The sequence below is a fragment of the Schistocerca serialis genome, chromosome 3 (genome assembly GCF_023864345.2).
Source record: "Schistocerca serialis cubense isolate TAMUIC-IGC-003099 chromosome 3, iqSchSeri2.2, whole genome shotgun sequence".
In the NCBI taxonomy this organism is placed as follows: Eukaryota; Metazoa; Arthropoda; class Insecta; order Orthoptera; family Acrididae; genus Schistocerca; species Schistocerca serialis.
The window spans coordinates 1,072,221,201-1,072,241,214 of NC_064640.1; the positions used below are offsets into that span (position 1 = coordinate 1,072,221,201).

Below are 20,014 nucleotides of genomic sequence, written 5' to 3' on the forward strand. Positions count from 1 at the left end.
CAGCTCGACTTCACGCAGCGGCCCGTGTTCGCCTCAGCCTCCATTCGCTTCCTAAAGTCACTACCTCCAGCCTCGCTCTATCGCCTTCAGTTTCACGACCTTCACACGGAAATTCACAATAGTACCTTTGCATATACTGACAGCTCTCGAACTGACCGTGATGTCAGGGGTGCCTTCGTCATTGGCACCGACATTCTACATTTCTGACACGGGTGCATATGACCCTGCACCCTAAAACAAAAACAGAAGACCTGGTCATTAATCTGCTGCACAGAGCTGATCCGTGTCTGGTTTCCCTCACTGTCATCCGAGGTAGCACGCTGCAGCTAAGCTGTACGAGAAGCTGCTTCCTCGACAAGACTAATTACACTCTACCGTAATGATAAAAAATTACAGCTGAGAACATGACATCTGTCTTCAGAGTGAGACTCCAGATGAGGAGAGAAGCCAGTATCAAGTAGTATCTGTCCCAGACAGCAACAGGCATCACACAACAGAGCTTGGCACAGGCTCCTCCATCATCTGGGGTCTCAGTCTGAAGTCGGTTTAATGACTGAAACCAATTACTGACACCAGATATAAAACAAATTTGTGATCCCGGTTGCTACTTTTTATTATTCTATTAACCGTGATTGCCGAGTTTGGTCATTGCATCAAAAATTCTCACACTACAGAAATAAGCAAATTGTCATTTGCATCTTAATCAATTTCACCCAAATTTGGAAGACATGCTGCTTGCTGTATCACATTCAGCACTATGGCAGTTAGAACTTCCTAGCTTCCACAGGAGTGGTTATATGGGCACAAAAGGGTTTCCTACCACTGACATGTAGGCTGCCCTGCATGACTGGCATGTCATGTGAGTAGTATCTGCACGACTTGCAGTGGCACAGCTGAGCAAGGTGGGGTGGGGGCACAGGAGAGACTGACGGTGAGAAAGGGAGGAGGAGGAAGCTGAGAGAGAAAAGGGGAGGAAGAGATGGGCAGAGAGAGAGAGTAGGGAAGAGGTGGGAGTAGGGAAGAGGTGGGAGGATGAGGGAGACAGGGAGAGGAAGAAGTAGACACAGCGAGCAAGAGGAGGACGTGTGTGTAATATATGCGTCAAAAGTGTATGTGACCGAAGCCACAGGGAAAAGGCTAGTTAACGATAATATGAGAAATGTAACCTACAATATAATTTTAACAGGTAACTGTAGTCCAAAAATAAATTAAAAAATGAAAAAAAAGAAACATACCATGTATGAACTCTAAGAGTGATCTCAAAGCAAGATGAGAGGTCCCACATTGCTACATTTTGAATCACGTGCACTTTCTGTTTCTCAGAAGCACACGTATCTTTTAACCCGTCCAATCCCTCACTATAAAGTACAGAAAACAGGAATTGTCCATCTGGTTAAAAACAGTACTCGCACAAGTGGGCCCTCATTTATATCTCACACCATAGCTGAAGGTTCAACTTACCGAGTAGTTCATCTTCTGACAGCCGTGAAGCTGCAAAGTTGTGAGATTCGGACAGTTCCTGCAGATCTTACGTAAGATGCGAGCTCTGGTACCACGCATCATCGTAAGTGTCCGGAGTTGTGGCATCATACCGGCTGTCCGTAAGACCTCTCTGTCCGTCTTCTCACACCTGCAGTGGGCGCACTCGGAGCAGGTGACACCGCAGCAGCTCCTCCCATTCTGTGCCCTGCAGTGTGAGAGGCGCACAATGAGAAACACATAATGATCGAATTCTTATACTTTGACGTAAGTTTCGTGCGTAAAACTACTCTCGTTAACTGTGTAGTCCATTTATAGTGAATTAATCCACAAGATCTTGAAGGCAGCAAATATTGGTGCCCAGGTTGACGTTCCTCGACTTTTGGAAGATGTCTGACAGGGTTCCACACTGTAGCCTAATAAACAAAAGATGAGCGTACGGAATATTGGACCAGTTTTGTGACTGAACAGAAGAGCTCCTAACAAATGGAACATAGTATGCCATTCTTAGTAAAGAGAAACCTTCAGACATATTAGTAACCTCTGAAATATCCCAAGGGAGTTCTTAAAAGATGTCATTTTCACTTTTAGCTGTAACTGTTTTTATTGTGCTACTGCAATTTTGGATTATAAGCCACTGTCTTGTAACAAGAACCGACACGACCTCACTGTGCCAGTACTGCAAACAGTTAAATGCAGCAGGAAAATACAGCTGTTAGTTTTCCTGGGGGCGTGCTACCTCTACTGTGTAGTTAAACGATGATGGCATTCTCTTGGGTAAAATATTCTGGAGGTAAAATAGTTCCCCGTTCGGGTCTCCACGTGGGTCCGATAAGGAGGATGTCGTCATCGTGAAAAACCAAACATACAATCTACAGGTGAGGTCGTAGACTGCTAGATCCCTTAATTGGGCAGGTAGGTTAGAAAATTTAAAAAGGGAACTGGATGATTTGAAGTTGGATATTGTGGGAATTAGTGAAGTTCTGTGGCAAGTGGAAAAGGAGTTTCAGTCAGGTGAGTACAGGACCATAAATACAAATCAAATAGGGTAGTGCAAGAGTAGGTTTAATAATGCATACAAAATAGGAGTCCATGCAGGCCAAAAATGGATATGAAGCCAACATTCACCACAGTAGTACAGGTTTATATACCAACTAGCTCCACAGATGATGAAATAAAAGAAATTCTTCAGACACATAGTTAAGGTACAGAAAAATTTAGTTGTGACAGGGTAATAATTCCTGCTGTCGATGTGCACTAAGGTCGTAAGCTGAAGCGAAGACTTGTTATTTTTCATATATCAAACAATCGAAACTCGAGGTACGAACACCAACAATGTAGGAAGAGACGGACTGCTAGTTACCATAAAGAAGACACATCAGGTTGCAGTCAGATGAGATTAAAAGGCACTCACACATATAGCTTTTGGCCACAGCCTGTGTCAGTAAAGACACACACACACACACACACACACACACACACACACACACACACACACACACACACACACAATGCACACATGACCGCCAATCCAGCATCTTGGGCTGGAATGCACATCACATTGATCACATTGGTTGCAGCAGCTATTTGGAGACGTAGGGGCTTGCACAGGAAAGAGTGGCAGGGGGAAGTGCATCACACGAATCTTTGGAATGAAAATCAGAACAATAACAACAATACGGCACTGAATCTTAAGTGTGACAAAGGCATGTAAGCCAAAATTGCAATAGCATTATAACAAAGGAAGTTGATACCCCAAAGGAGTGCTGTAGGACCGTAACTATCCACAGAGTGTATAAATGACCTTGTGGAGAACATCAAGAGGCCCGTCAGTCAGTTTGCAGATGATGACTGCAGAGGACTGACACTTGGTGCAGTGACTGTTAGTTGACCCCCAAAGTAAACAAATTAACATATTGCGCATAAATAAACAGAAAGACCCATTACTGGACAATTACACAATTGCCAAACAATCCCTGGAAGCAGCCATATTTATTATATTGGAATATGTGCACAGAGCATTTTAAAATAGAATATCCTTGTAAAACTAAGTGTAGGAAAACGTTGATGCCACACTGAGATTAGCTGACCACCCACAAAGGAGCTAGTCCAAAAGTCCTCGTTCAGCCAATACAGTGGAACCTCACTTAATAAGCAGCTCCCACAATGTGCAATTCACATAATGAGCTAAACAAATTATTAAAAACAGACACACATAACAAGCACGAGTCACGACGATTTAGTGCAACATCACCAGCCGTATGCACGCGGTGGGGGAAACAGTTGCCAATATGAGCAACTTTCATTGTCAGCAGCAGCATATCAGTAATGTCTTTAGTACATACCACAGTCCGGGCTTAGCGCTCTTTCTGCTACCCACCTTACTGCAGCTTGCAATCACACATTTTTTCTAAAATAGTGTTCCCACAGTGTTTTTTATGCACAAATTTTAATAAGCTTCTTAAAAATGTCCCAGAAGCTAAAGCTGCAAGAATATGATCGTAAGAGTAAGAAAATGACCTTAGAAATGAAACGTAAAATAATTGAAAAATGCAGACGTGGTGTGAGCATTGCTGATTTAGCATCACCTATTTGCACTATCCTCAAGAACCGGGACAAGATTAAGGAGATACAGGCTGCAAAGCGAGTGACATGAACATCCAAACAATGGTTTCGTATTCTGGACGATACTGACAGGTTGTTCCTTATACGGATAAAATGGATAAATGAAAAGCAATTGCAAAACACTATTAATGAGAACATAATTTGTGAAAAGGTGAGAATGATTCACTGAAGTGTTTAAGGGAAGCGGTGGGTGGTCCGAGAAGTTTAAGAGAAGAACTAGCGTCCACTGCATGGCGGACACAGAGGCAGCAGAGAGCTTTCATCAGAAACTTCAAAATGCTCGTAGATTCTGAGTGTTATCTGCCACAGCAGGTTTTTAATTGTGATGAGACAGGTCTGTTCTGGAAAAATATACTGAAACATACCTTTGTAAGAGCAGGGGAGAATGCATTACCCAGGTGTGAGACAACCAAAGCCGATCTCACACTGCTATTCTGTGCCAATGCGAGAGATTATTTGAAAATTAAACCTCTCCCTGTTTACCATTCAGAAACTCTTCAAGCCTTCAAAAAGTGTAAAGGGCACAAGAGCAGGTTAAATGTGATGTGGAGATCCGACAACAAGGCTCAGGTGACACACGATCTTTTTTGTGATCAGATCGACGAAGTGTTCGGTCCTTCGATGAAAAAATATTCTCTCGAGATTAATCTACCACTCTGTATCTTGCTCATTATGGACAATGCTCCTGCCTATTCTCCAATCCTCCAGGCCTACAAGACCACTTCCTTGAAGAATTTCAATTCATCAAAATCCGTTACTCCAGCCTATGGACCAGTAAATTATTTCTAATTTTAAGAAGCCCTACACTAAGGCACTCTTCAGGCATTTCTTTGAGTCGACTGAAGTTACCAATCTCACTCTCGGAGAGTTTTGGAAATATCACTTACACACGATTACCTGTGTCAAGATCACCAAAAAGGTGTGGGATGGGATTACCGAGAGAAATCTCACTTCTACTCAGAAGAAACTTTGGCCAGAGTGCACTGTCGAATGTGACTCGGAGGCAATAGAGTCAGTACCTGTGGAGCCTGTAGTCAATGAGATTGTGTCTTTGTTAAGAGCACGGGACTAAAAGTGGACAACAGTGATATCAATCAGCTTGTGGAAGATTACAGCCAAGAAATGAGCACCGAAGAGCTTATAGAGTTGCAGTGTGTTTCACGGCAGGGAGTTGTGGAGAGGAGTTCTTCAAAGGAGGAGGAACAGGAGAAAGAGGAGGCGGCAGTAACAGCAAAGCAGCAATCTTCTGGTCCAATACGAGAAATGCTGAAAGTGTGGGAATTGGTTGCATCGTCCACTGAAAATCGTCACCCCAAAAAAAGTCAGTCCATAAGTTTAAGTAAACGCAGTCAACAATACAACATAAGAATCAGCTTAATTTTTCAAGGAACTCCACAACAGAATACAAGAAGTGACCCGTGAGGAAACTCTTCAGTTTCGATTTGAAAGTGCGTGGATTACTGCTAAGATTTTTGAATTCTTGTGGTAGCTTATTGAAAATGGATGCAGCAGTATACTGCACACCTTTTTGCCTACGAGTCAAGGAAGTACGATACAAAGGCAGGTTGGATTTATGCCGAGGATTAACTGAGTGAAAGCTGCTTATTCTTGCGAATAAGCTGATATTGCGAATAATCTGATATTGCTAACAAGAAACAGCAGTAAAGAATATATAAATTGAGAAGCCAATGTCAAAATACCCAGACTAGTGAACCGGGGCAGACAAGAGGTTCGCGAACTTACACCACTTATTGCCCAAACCACCCATTTCTGAGCCAAAAATATCCTTTTAGAATGAGAAGAGTTACCCCAAAATATAATACCGTATGACATAAGTGAATTTAAATAAGCAAAGTAGACTAATTTTCATGTCGAACCATCAGTTACTTCAGATACCATTCGAATAGTACAAATGGCAGCATTAAGTCTTTGAACGAGATCCTGAACGTGGGCTTTTCCACGTCAGTTTACTATCTATCTGAACACCCAGAAATTTGAACTGTTCAGTTTCACTAATCATAAGCCCATTCTGTGAAATTAAAATGTCAGGTTTTGTTGAATTACGTGTAGAAACTCTAAAAATGAGTCTTACTGTGATTTAGTGTTAGTTTATTTCCCAGAAGCCATGAACTTGGGTCATGAACTGCACTATTTGAAACCAAGCCATTGTTGCACACAACATCCCTTATTACCAAGCTAGTGTCGTCAGCAAACAGAAATATTTTAGAATTACCCATAATACTAGAGGGCATATCATTTACATAAATAAGGAACAGGAGCGGCCCCAACACTGATCCCTGGGGCAACCCCCCATTTGACAGTACCCCACTCAGATCCCACATCACAGACATTCTCAACATTGTGAGTAATGACCTTTTGCTATCTGTTTCTAAAGTAAGAGATGAACCAATTGAGCTACTCTCCCTATTCTGTAATGGACCAACTTATGGAGCTATAGTCGGTGATCAAAACAATCAAACATCTTAGTTAAATCAAAAAATATGCCTAACATTCAAACCCTTTTGTTTAACCCATCCAGTACCTCACAGAGAAAAGAGAATATAGCATTTTCAGCTGTTAAATGATTTCTAAAGCCGAACTGTACATTTGATAGCAAATCGTGTGACATAAAATGATCAATTATCCTTACATAAGCAGCCTTTTCAATAACTTTAGCAAACACTGATGGCATAGAAATAGGTCTAAAACTGTCTACATTATCCCTTTCTATAAAGCAGCTTTACTTCTGACAAGGGAACCTCCCCATCGCACCCCCCTCAGATTTAGTTAAAAGTTGGCACAGTGGATAGGCCTTGAAAAGCTGAACACAGATCAATCGAGAAAAGAGGAAGAAGTTGTGTGAAACTATGAAAAAAATAAGCAAAATATACAAACTGAGTAGTCCATGTGCAAGATAGGCAACATCAAGGATAGTGTGACCTCAGGAGCGCCGTGGTCCCGTGGTTAGTGTGAGCAGCTGCGGAACGAGAGGTCCTTGGTGCAAGTCTTCCCTCCAGTGTAAAGTTTAATTTTTTATTTTCAGACAATTATCAAAGTTCAGGCACTTACACATAACCAACTTCGCTCTCCAAAATTCCAGAACATGTTCAGATTTGCTTGGACATATGCAGGATTTGACAGTCTGCACACGGAAAAATTTGAAAATGTTAAAAACATATGTTTTGACAGAGCACAGGAAAACAGTGTGACTGTGAAACCGTTGCATTCATTTGTTGCAGTTTATGAGACAAACTCTTATGTTTTCATCACTTTTTTGGGAGTGATTATCACATCCACAAGAAAACCTAAATCGGGCAAGGTAGAATCTTTTTACCCATTCGCCAAGTGCACAAGTTAGGTGGATCGACAACATACTCTTGTCATGTGATGCACATGGCGTCACCAGTGTCATATAGAATATATCGGACGTGTTTTCCTGTGGAGGAATTGGTTGACCTATGACCTTGCGATCAAATGTTTTCGGTTCCCATTGGAGAGACACATCCTTTCGTCTACTAATCGCACGGTTTTGCAGTGCGGTCACAAAACACAGACACTAAACTTATTACAGTGAACAGAGACGTCAATGAACGAATGGACAGATCATAACTTTGCGAAAATAAAGAAAAAAAACTTTTCACTCGAGGGAAGAACTGAACCAAGGACCTCTCGTTCCACAGCTGCTCACGCTAACCACGGGACCACGGCGCTCCTGAGCTCACACTAGCCTTGATGTTGCATATCTTCCACATGGACTACCCAGTTTGTATATTTTGCTTATTTTTTTGATAGTTCCACACAACTTCTTCCTGTTTTCTCAATTGTTTTGTGTTCAGTTTTTCAAGGCCTATCCACTGCGCCAACTTATAACTAAATCTCAGGGGAGTGCGATGTGGAGGTTCCCTTGTGAGTATTTTAATTGTTCAGGAAACTGACCATACCTAAAGGAAAAATTACAAATATGGCTAAGTACAGGGCTTACATGTGCATCACTGTACTTTAATACTCTGCAAGGAACTCCATCATATCCATGAGAATCCTTAGTCTTCAGTGATTTAATTATTTACTAAATCTCCCCCTTGTCAGTATCACAGAGGAGTATTTCAGACATCAGCCTTGGAAAGGCATTTTCTAAGAGAATTATATGATTCCCTGTAGAAATTAAATTTTTATTTAATTCACCAGCAATGCTCAGACAATGATTGTTAAATACTGTACATATATCTGATTTAATAGTAACAGAAATATTTTTACTACGAACTGACTTTATATTGTCAACCTTCAGACACTTCCTTCACAACTGACCATATGGTCTTAATTTTATCCTGTGAATTAGCTATTCTATTTGCGCACCACATACTCTTGCCTTCCTAGTAATATTTTTAAGCGCCATACAATACAGCTTGCAATGGGCAACTGTAGCTTGTTTGTGACTACTTCTAACATTTTGATATAATTCCCACTTTGTTCTACATGATATCCTTACCCCAGTAGTCAGCCACCCAGGCTGCCTTTTACTGCTAGTACTCCATGTAGAACGTTCTAATGGAAAGCAGCTCTGAAAGAGCAGGAGCAATGTGTTAAGGAAAGCGTTATATTCATCATCTATGTTATCGGCACTATAAACATCCTGACACTCTCGTTCCTTGACGAGTTTTAAAAAACTCTCAATTGCCCTTGTATTAACTTTTCTACACAGTTTGTAATTATATGTGACATTCGTTTGAGTACAAAAGCCTTTTAGAGCTAAAATTTGTGCATCATGGTCTGAAAGGACATTCACCCTTTTACTAACAGAATGCCCATCTGGTAATGAAGAATGAATAAAAATATTGTCTATGGCTGTGCTACTGTTCCCCTGCACCCTAGTAGGAAAAAACACAGTCTGTATCAGATCACACGAATTTAGGAGATCTACCAACACCATTTTTCTTGCACAATCATATACAAAATTAACACTGAAGTCACCATGTATAACTAATTTCTGGTACTTATTATAAAGTGAATCGAGAAACCTCACTAGCTTGAGCAGAAATGCTCTGAAGTCGGAGTTGGGGGACCTATAAGCAAGAAAAAATACAAGTTTAGTTTCATTAAATTCAACTGCCCCTGCACAACATTCAAATATCTGTTCAGTGCAGTGCCGTGATACGTCTATGGACTCGAATGGAATACTATTTTTTACGTACATAGCCACTCCCCCATCCTGCAAGGAACTGCTTGAAAAACAGCCAGCTAATCTGTATCCTGGTAAAAGAAGCCTCTGAATTGTCAAATTATTTATGTGGTGCTCTCATATACCAATAATTTCAGAGTCAACATCTATAAGCAGTTCACTAACTTTATCTCTAATACCTCTTACATTTTGATGAAATACGCTAATTCCTTCTCTACTCGGGAACATGACGTCCTCTGACGGTGATTCCTTAGTTAGAGGGGCTTCCTTTAAGCAGGTATACCTATCAGCTGACTTCAATCTAAAAAAGGTGCAGCTCTAACACCAACTACTACAGGAATTTTTCCACGAGTGATCCCACCACCCCCTCCCACTACACTGTCACCTATAAGCTTTGCCAGCCTCCCCTCCCTATATCTTTTGAGGTGCAGGCCATGCCTAGTGAAACCTGATCTACTGATAAGACTGTACTGGCACAATTGCAAGGTGACCCATCCCCTCTGCCACCAGTGCCTTCTCCAGCACCATGTTAACGTGCCTAACAGCCGCATTAAGATGAGGCCAATTGTGATGCTGAAACGCTGCACGAAATGCACATAGTGTTATGTTTGGGTAGCTATCTTTACCAGGTCACCACCTACTTCACATTCCCTGTCCCTATCATGTACGTAATACTGTATGTATAATTTTCTTTGAACAAATGGCACAAGGAAGATAAAACTTTTAGTACTTTTTCTGCACGGAACGCATTATCGTATTTTACATCACTTTATACGGGATAAATTATTTCCCTTAAAGAGTGTTTTGCACTACGAGTAAGATTCTGGAACGAATTGTGCTCACTGTGCGAGGTTTCACTGTATTTGAATACTGCTCGTGAGTCTGGGATCTGTAACAAATAGGACTGATAGAAGAAACAGACAATACCCAAAAGTAGAGCAGAACATTTTGTCATATAATAATAAAGATTTTATTGTCTTTAGGCCATTACAGCAATTGACAACGTCAAATGAAGTTACAATTTATAATACAGTGTGATAAGGTATTGACTACTGAAATATTTTAGCTTATATTACAATAAATGTACAGTGGGTCATCTGTTGGATTACTGCATTTTACAGTTGAAGAATTCATTGATATCATAGAACGGGTGGGCAATAAACCATTCATGCAGTCTTTCTTTGAATGTATGTTCAGGAAGATCCTGTATAGCATGTGGGAGCTTATTAAATAGTTTGTGCCCTGTGACTTCATAGCTATTTATTGATTTTGATAGTCTGTGGTAAGGCGTGTATATGTGTTTGATGCTTCTTGTGTTGCAACAATGTACATTTTCTCTACGTTTCACATCTTGTAGGTTCTTCTTCGTAAAGGTTCATTTAGTAAGTGCAAAAGCATCGAGGAGATGTCCAGTCAACTCAAATGGTAAACACTGCGAGAGGAGTGTCGTGTACCACAGAATAGCTTACTTTTAAAATTACGAGTGCGTACGTTCCCAGAAGTCAACCTCCCGGAAGTCCACCAGTATATCGATCCTTCCTTCGTACAGCATATCCCAACAGGAACAGTCAATATTCGGAGGTACGACAGGAATGATCGATTGAAGCAAAAAATTTCGTAGGAATGGGCTGTAAAATGTGCCTATGGTCATACCTTAAAAGCTATGACCACTGGTTCATCTTTGCTATTTTGAAAAACATCTCTTCTACTGAATAAATGTTTGTAGCTCTTAAGCTATGCACTTAAGAGCCCCTGCTTACTGGAAATTTTTTATTTGTTTTGATCCATACCACCACCTCTCAAAATGCGGAAAGCAGAGAGCTTGCAGTACAAGGGACTTGTTACACAATATACAGGGTGTATTCATAGCTCTTATGGTATGTACTTTAGAGCCCATGCTTATGTGACGTTTTTTGTTTACAATGATCGTTTCTGTCACGTTCCCAAATCCTGGGACACTCTGTAGATGCAGATGTGGATATAGGATAATGCTAGAATATTGCACACTTTTTACTTGCTTTCGGTCGGTACAACATTGAAGGTTTTTTCTTACCTCAAAAATAAGATGTGTACTGAAATTACTTAATTCTATTATTAGATACTGTGTGAATGTCACCCTAAATAGTTTATAACACTGGTTTGGTGCAAGTGGATTACAACTGAACAGGAAAAGAACTAAATACTACAGTTTAAAAAACCAAAATCAATGGACTTCCAAATTATCCATAAAAATGAGGAACTTGGAGAAGCAGAATCTGTCAAATTCCTTGGGGTATTTTTAGAAAAAAAAATTATCCCGGTCTTCTCATATAAGCCTATCTCAATGACAATACTGTTCTATGCAAGTGACACGGACACTAGGAAAGTTCTCCGAATGACATTTTCACTATGCAGCGGAGTGTGCGCTGATATGAAACTTCCTGGAAGATTAAAACTGTGTGCTGAACCGAGACTCGAACTCGGGACCTTTGCCTTTTGCGGGCAAGTGCTCTACCAACTGAGCTACCCAAGCACGACTCACGTCCCATCCCCACAGCTTCAATTCTGCCAGTACCTCATTTCCTCTCTTCTAAACTTCACAGAAAAGCTTCTGTGAAGTTTGAGTCTCGGTCTGGCACACAGTTTTAATCTGCTAGGAAGTTTCACTAGGAATGTTGTTTACCACAACTCTTTTGAATCTATTATAAGATATAGTATAATCTTTTGGGAGGGGGGGGGGGCAAGAAGTAGTGTAAATAGAATATTATTAGTTTGAAAAAGTATTAGTATAAATATATGAACTATTGATCCTACAGCGTCATGCCGACCTTTATTCAAAGGTCTAAAAATTTTAACTACTTCATGTATTTACATTTATGAACTGTTTGTCTTTGCCCATATCAATCCAGAATTATTTATGGGAAACCATTTTCAATTTATATATGGCACAAGAAACGAAGATAATTTTCTGTTGCTATATCATAGGCTAAATCTCTACTCCCAGGCTCCTCAATAAACAGCTATAAAAATTTATGATAAATTAAAAATGAAAAACTTTCTCAGTATGGAACTAGGTTCACTGAAGATAAAATTATGCACCATCCTAGTGCAAAAATGTTATTGTTCATGCATGGAATTTCTGAATGACGGGGAAGATTCCTTTTGTAGAATAATGAAACAAATTTGTAATGATTTTTATAGATTAGGTTTCTTTCTACATTGTATGTACCTCTGGTACATTATTTACAATTACAAGCATCCTCTACTTTAAATCAATTATGTATGTCATGAGACAATAAAATTGTGATTCTGACACACACACACACACACACACACACACACACACACACACACACGGACATACACTTTCAGTGACTAGTCTCCTTTAATCTAAAAAGAGTTTAAATTCTATCAAAACTTTGCTAGAATATTATAAACAGCTTGATTCATGCAAGGCACACCCCCTTCAGCTTCAAGATACTGACATGAGGTTTTCAGCAATTGGTAGTAAGCACAGGGGCATCTAAATTTGTTATGGAGTGAACACAGTTAACCCTTTTCCCAATCATAATTTGTTTTAATGGAACAGCATACATTTTAATGGCAATCAAAACCTCTTTTTTTTAAATGGCAATCAAAATATCTCAAAAAGACGAGTATGGCGTTATACCACTCATAAATACTGGTGTTGAAATTTTTCATAAAAATATCTGTCAAATATGCTGGAGTTGAGAGGCAAGGTGGACAGATACTGATACTTGGATGTAAACACAGTCAAATTGGGCTCTTGTGCAAGGGAGTGTATTGTGTGCAGTGAGAAGAAGGACTGAGGCTGATAAAATGAAACATATTTCCTCTTCGTTTTGGCGCTACAGGTCTCGGTGGACCTCGAGCTCCTCAATACTCTTCCTCCATACGTATCTGTTCTCTGTTTTTCTCCTCCATCAGATCTCTATCTCAGTAAGGTCAGTGGATACAGTATCCCGCCATCTAGCTCTCGGTCAGCCCTTCCATCTGGTGGAACACAACCTGTCTTTCATTATTCATTTGGGCATCTTGTCATCTGTATCTTCCCCACAAATCCCAACCAGAGTATGCTTTCAGAGTTAACAATATTAGGGAAGGAAAGTTGCTACTCACTATATAGCAGAGATGCTGAGTTGTGATAGGCACAACAAAAAGATTCACACAATTATAGCTTTCGGCCATTAAGGCCTTTGTCAGCAATAGACATGTGTACGCATACGCATACACACACACACACACACACACACACACACACACACACACACACACACACACAAACACAAATGCAACTTGCACTCACATCTGGCATCTCAGACAAATGAAATCATACTGTGGCACCTACTGAACCTAATATGAAAGACATACGTTTCTAGGGGTGTCTGTATACTTTTGATCACAGTGTATGTTCAATTCAAAATCAAAATGAAAAACCTAAGCAAGTGAATTCTTATGAAATGGAGTAAACGAATTTCAGTTTACAATTTAATTGTGCCAACCATGTTGAAGAATAATTCAACTGTTTCACTTTAACAGCAAGCTTTCCAATCAAAAGAAAATAATGCAAATAAGTTATGTTGATAATAAAGTAGTACTATGCTGTCTACTTAATGACACACTCATTTCATTAATTTACACAGCAATTGTGAATCACAACATAAAACTTGTCACAGCAAAGCACAGCAAAACAAAGAGAGCTCTGGCACCAGCTGCCGATTAAAAACTGTACATCTCGACACGACTATCACTTGTCGGTTCAGAAGCATGACGAAGAGGAAATTCTTACTTACTTCGCTACACAGTATTTTGCACTCGGGCATTAGGTGGTGTGAGAGAGAAACAACCAAAGCATGCAAAGTATAAAAGCTGTACATTCAGAAGTTCATAACTGTATACTATCAGAATTGTGGCCCAAACTTTAGTGCAGGCTCGATTGCTGAGCAACTACAATTTGTGACCACACTGAGGACTTCTCAGTGAGGAGAATGCAGCATTTTATATCAGATGGAGTGCCGTCGGCAGGTGTAGAAGTAACTTCAAGTGTGACTGAGGGAAGTGCATTAATGAACTGGCACACAATAGTAACAGTAGCCTGTAATGGGCTTAACACTACACAGAAGTGAGACATATCCCTACGTCTTCTTACCAACAAATGATACTCTAAATAAAAGTAATTTATAATAACAGAACATACAATAATACACTGAGGCCACGAAAGTCATAGGATACCCTTTAAATTGCTGACGGACCTCCTTTTACCCGGCACAGTGCAGCAAGTTGACATGCACTCGACAAGTCACTGGAGTCCTCTACATCTACATCTACATCTACATCCATACTCCGCAAGCCACCTGACGGTGTGTGGTGGAGGGTACCCTGAGTACCTCTATTGGTTCTCCCTTCTATTCCAGTCTCGTATTGTTCGTGGAAAGAAGGAGTGTCAGTATGCCTTTGTGTGGGCTCTAATTTTATTCTCAGGGGCTCTTTGCATGATAAATGTAGGAGGGAGCAATATACTGCTTGACTCCTCAGTTAAGGTATGTACTCGAAACTTCAACAACAGCCCCTACCGAGCTACTGAGCGTCTCACCTGCAGAGTCTTCCACTCGAGTTTATTTATCATCTCCGTAATGCTTTCGCGATTACTAAATGATCCTGTAACGAAGCGCGCTGCTCTCTATTGGAGCTTCTCTATCTCTTCTATCAACCCTAACTGATACGGATCCCACACTGCTGAGCAGTATTCAAGCAATGGGCGAACAAGCATACTGTAACCTACTTCCTTTGCTTTCGGATTGCATTTCCTTAGGATTCTTCCAATGAATCTCAGTCTGGCATCTGCTTTACCGACGATCAACTTTATATGATCATTCCATTTTAAATCACTCCTAATGCGTACTCCCAAATAATTTATGGAATTAACTGCTTCCAGTTGCTGACCTGCTATTTTGTAGCTAAATGATAAGGGATCTATCTTTCTATGTATTCGCAGCACATTACACTTGTCTACATTGAGATTCAATTGCAATTCCCTGCACCGTGCGTCAATTCGCTGCAGATCCTCCTGCATTTCAGTACAATTTATCGTTGTTACAACCTCTCGATACACCACAGCATCATCCGCAAAAAGCCTCAGTGGACTTCCGATGTCACCCACAAGGTCATTTACGTACATTTCCTCTGCGGAAGTACTGAGCCGCGCTGCCTCTGTAGCTGTTTACACAGTAGTTGCAAAAGTGTTGCCACAGCACAGTACTGTGCACAGCCCGACCTCTCGATTACGTCCCACAAATGTTCAACGAGATTTGCATTTCAGGCATTCCGGGTGGCCGAATTGTTCACTCGAGTTGTCTGGAATGCGGTCCAGTGATATGGTACATTGCCATCCATAAAAATTCCATCACTGTTTGCAAAAAAGAAGTCAATGAATGGCTGTAAATTGTCTCCTAGTAGCCAAACAGAACTGCTCCAATGGACCAGTTTGGTTCCGTGTGAAGACAGCCCACACCATTGTGGAGCCACCACCAGCTCGCACAACACACTGTTGACAACTCGGGTCCACAACTACGTGGGCTACGTGCCACACTCAGACCCTACCGTCAGCTCTTACCGACTTAAATCGGGACTCGTCTGGCCGGGCCACAGTTTTCAAATAATCTAACATTCGACCGATACGCTCACGAGCCCAGGAGAGGCACTGCAGACAGTCTCGTACTGTTAGCAAAGACACCCGCATCGGTCGTCTGCTGCCGTGGCCCCTTAACGCCAAATTTCCCTAACGGACACGTCTGTCGTATGTCCCCGATTCGTTTCTCCAGTTATTTCACGAAGTGTCGCTCGTGAGTAAGCAATGACAACTCTGAGCAAATGCCACTGCTCTCAGTCATTAAGTGAAGGCTATCGGACACTGTGTTGTCCACGGTGAGAGTTAATGCCCTAAATCCGGTATTCTCGCCACACTCCAGACACTACCGATCTCAGAATTTTGAATTCCCTAACGATTTCTGAAACGGAATGTCTGACGCGTCTAGCTCCGACTACTGTTCCACATTAAAAGTCCGTTAACTTCTGTCGTACGGCCATAATCATGTCGGAAACCTTTCGGCAGGAATCGGCTGAGTATTAATGACAGCTCACCGATGCACTGCCCTTTTATACCCCACCTGTATACGTGCACATTGCAATTCCGTGAGTTTTGTCACCTCAGTGTAAGTCTAATATAAACAGGCACATATTGTGTGCTGGTTTTATTTTTATTGCACATTTGGTGGGCCATATCTACATCTATGTCTACACAGATATTCCACAAGCCACTGTACAGTATGTGGCGGAGGGCACTGTGTACCACTACTTGTCATTTCCTTTCCTGCTCCACTCACAAATAGGGCGAGGGAAAAACGACTGTCGATACCCCTCCTCGTGAGCTCTAATTTCTGGTATCTTATCTTCGTGGTCCTTATGCACAATGTATGTTGGCGGCAGTACAATCGTTTGGCAGTCAGTTTCAAATGCAGGTTCTCTAAATTTCCTCAATAGTGTTTCTCAAAAATGACATTGGCTTTCCTCCAGGAATTCCCATTTGAGTTCCCAAAGCATCTCCATAACACTCGCACATTGTCTGAACCTACTGGCAACAAATCTAGCGGCCCACCTCTGAATTGCTCCGACGTCTTCCTCCGGTCCGACCCGGTACGGATCTCGACCACTAGAGCAGCACTCGAGATGAGGTCGCACCGGTGTCCTATATGCAGTCTCCTTTACATTCGAACCACTCTTTCCTAAAATTCTCCCAATGAATCAAAGTTAGCCGTTCACCTTCCTTACTACAGTTCTCACACGCTCGTTCCAGCTCGTACCGGTATGCGATGTCACGCCCAGATATTTAAATGACTCGACTGTGTCGACCAGGACACTAGTAATACTGTATCCGAACACTACGGGTTCGATCTTTCTACTCTGTTCTCTGCCAGATCTCTCGCTAAAGTATCATGTCGGTAGTTGTTGTATGCTTCGCGTGTAGATCTCACAGACACACGAATCTCTACTGACCTTCACTTGTCGTCAATTATGCACTCGCTTTTGAACCGAGAGTGCAACAGCCTCTACTTCCACAGCATCCGACGAATTTTGTTATTAAACCGTGGTGGGTCTTTTCCATTGTTTTCTGCTTACTAGGCATGTAACTCTCCAGACCACGATTTACAATAGGCTTATACTTTGGCCATAATTCCTCAACATCCATGGTACTGGAAGTAAATGATGCCAATAAACAGTCTAAGTGAGATGTTAATAACTGCCCATATGCTCTATTGAGCAGAAACTCTCTCCTAGCCTTCTTGACTGAATTAATAACTTTCGTACTCATAATTGCTACAATGACATCACGATCGCTAATCCTTGTTTCTGTACTGTCTCTGTCAATAAGGTCAAGACTGTTTATTGCTACAAGGTCTAAGATATTTCCACTGCATGCGGGCTGCCGAGCTAGCTGCTCGAGACAATTTTCAGAAAACATGTTCACAAGTGTTTCGCATGACTGGATGTCTGTATATTCCCACAATGAATCGACAGACATCCCAGTCTATTCTCGGTAGGTTAAAATCACCTTCAGTTAGTACTACACGATCTGAGTATTTATGCATGAAGGTACATTTTCTTCTAATGACTCTTAGAAGTGTCACAGCAGAATTGGGTGGACAGTAAAAACATCCAACAATTAACTTGGTTTCACCTACACCTGTTATATGTGACTTCTTTGTCACACCCACTTCGACCTCAGAGACAACATTTTTGTCAACTGCAACGAATACTTCCCCTCCTATGGCCTCTAATCTGTCTTTCCAATATACACTCCACAGCTAGCTAAATATCTCTTAACTTTACTCTTCACGTTTCAGCTACCTCTCAGCCCAAGAATAATTTGAGAGTGAGAACTTTCCTGGACGGCAGTACATTCAGGTACGTTATTACGAAGACTTCGACAGTTTACTCATAAAATTGACAGGCAAAATGTCTTTATTCTGAACGCCGTTTGACTCCCCTCGATGCTTATTGAATGGTGAGTGTCCGTCAGAGCACCTCAAACTACTGCCTAGCCAAAAAAATCCCATGTGCACTCCAGAATTACTCTGCTACCTTAGTAGCTGTTTCCTTGTGTGGTGCAAATTGTGTAGTGGATACTGAGAGATGACATGCATCTTCGGCATGGGACTGCAGTTGCAGCAACTTAGTGAGAGGAAACAGCTGCTCGGACATGGCAGTAAGCATTTCGTGGGTCGCCATCCTGCCCTGGAGATGTGCAATGTTCTCAAGAACTGTTATATCGACAATAAAAATGGTGAACTGGAAGGGAGATGCATTTCTGAATTTGATATTAATCTTTTATGAGCAACGATAAAAACATTTGAATAGTACAAGTTATCAATGTACATAAAGTATAGGAATATATATCGCATCTTCAGTTGCAAATTGTGTGAAAAGTTTAAAATTTAAAAAATGTTTTCTGTTCTACATCACATTTTACAATTAAAGTAATTATTACAATATCACTGATGAAGTCTGGGAGATTAACATGGGAAGTACAAGGACGAACTAATGCTATGCAGGTGTAATTGAGAAGTTCATAATAGTTTTTAAAAAAAATTTACCTTGCACTGATACTGAATGGTGGCCATTTTTATTTGTAATCACATGATGGTTTTTCAATTTGGAGACCAGGAAGTAACAGCTACATCAAGAATCTCAGACTTTTTGCAGATTACGCAGTCTTCGAATTGAGTGCTATCCAAAAACATATCCAGTCAGATACCTATATACGATTTCAAATTGTTGCACAAATTGGCAGCTTACTTTAGGGCCAGTCCTAATGAAGTGATCCAATAAAAATTAAGTTAGTTGCTTGACCATTTTTAAATATTTTGATTTTTTATGGGTGATTACCCTGTAATTGAAAAGTTCAAAATAGTTTTTAAAACGAATTTTACCTTGCACCGTTACCGAATGGCAGCCATTTTTGTTTGTAAGCACATGGTGGTTTTTCAATTTGGAGACATTAGGTTAATTTTAATATCATTGCACTGTGTTAAGTTACAACACTGCAACTGACATGATTGTTTTTAGAAAAGTCTCCTCTACAACATTGTTTATTACCCAAAATATCCTAAATTCAAAAATAACCAGTCAAAATAACCTCCAAAGTTTGGTATTGAAAATTTAGAAAAGCCACTTTTTAGGCCCATAAATGACAACCAAGAAACAATTTTTTTTCTAGTTAGACATCATAAACTACTAGCCTTATATAGAGCCTTATACAGAACAAGAACACTGACAAATGTTTCCTTAATTTTTATAAATATTTGAAATTTGAAAATCTTAATTTTTTGTAAAGTGTGGGACTAGTTATCCTTGGTGGGACTGATTGATTTTTGCACATTTTGTGCACCTATATGATAGCAAAGTACTGTAAAAAACTCAACATTGACATTTGACTGTGAACATAGATACGAATTTTTGAAAATGAGGAAATAATTCCCATCACATTACAATTGATCTTATGGCTGTTGCCTAATTCATGTGTGATATTGGCTAGACGTAATCAAATTGAAGTTAAGGTACTGAATTATATGCATAAACTCTAAAGTACGTTAACTGAAAATATTTATTTAAAATTTTTCAACATAATACAAATGTTGAGTTCAGTAATTTTTCAAGATGTGGTGCTTCTGAATCCTA

General features: G+C 40.5%; 1 protein-coding gene across 2 annotated transcripts in view; it reads right to left on the reverse strand.

The window, feature by feature from the left end:
- Positions 1-20,014, reverse strand: part of LOC126471502 (F-box/LRR-repeat protein fbxl-1-like) — a 133,124-nt gene that overhangs the window by 73,331 nt on the left and 39,779 nt on the right. For both annotated transcript variants that reach the window (XM_050099720.1, XM_050099719.1), the window contains exon 3: positions 1,462-1,687. In XM_050099720.1, coding sequence (XP_049955677.1) covers positions 1,462-1,687 — 226 coding nt within the window. The remainder of the gene's footprint in view (positions 1-1,461; positions 1,688-20,014) is intronic.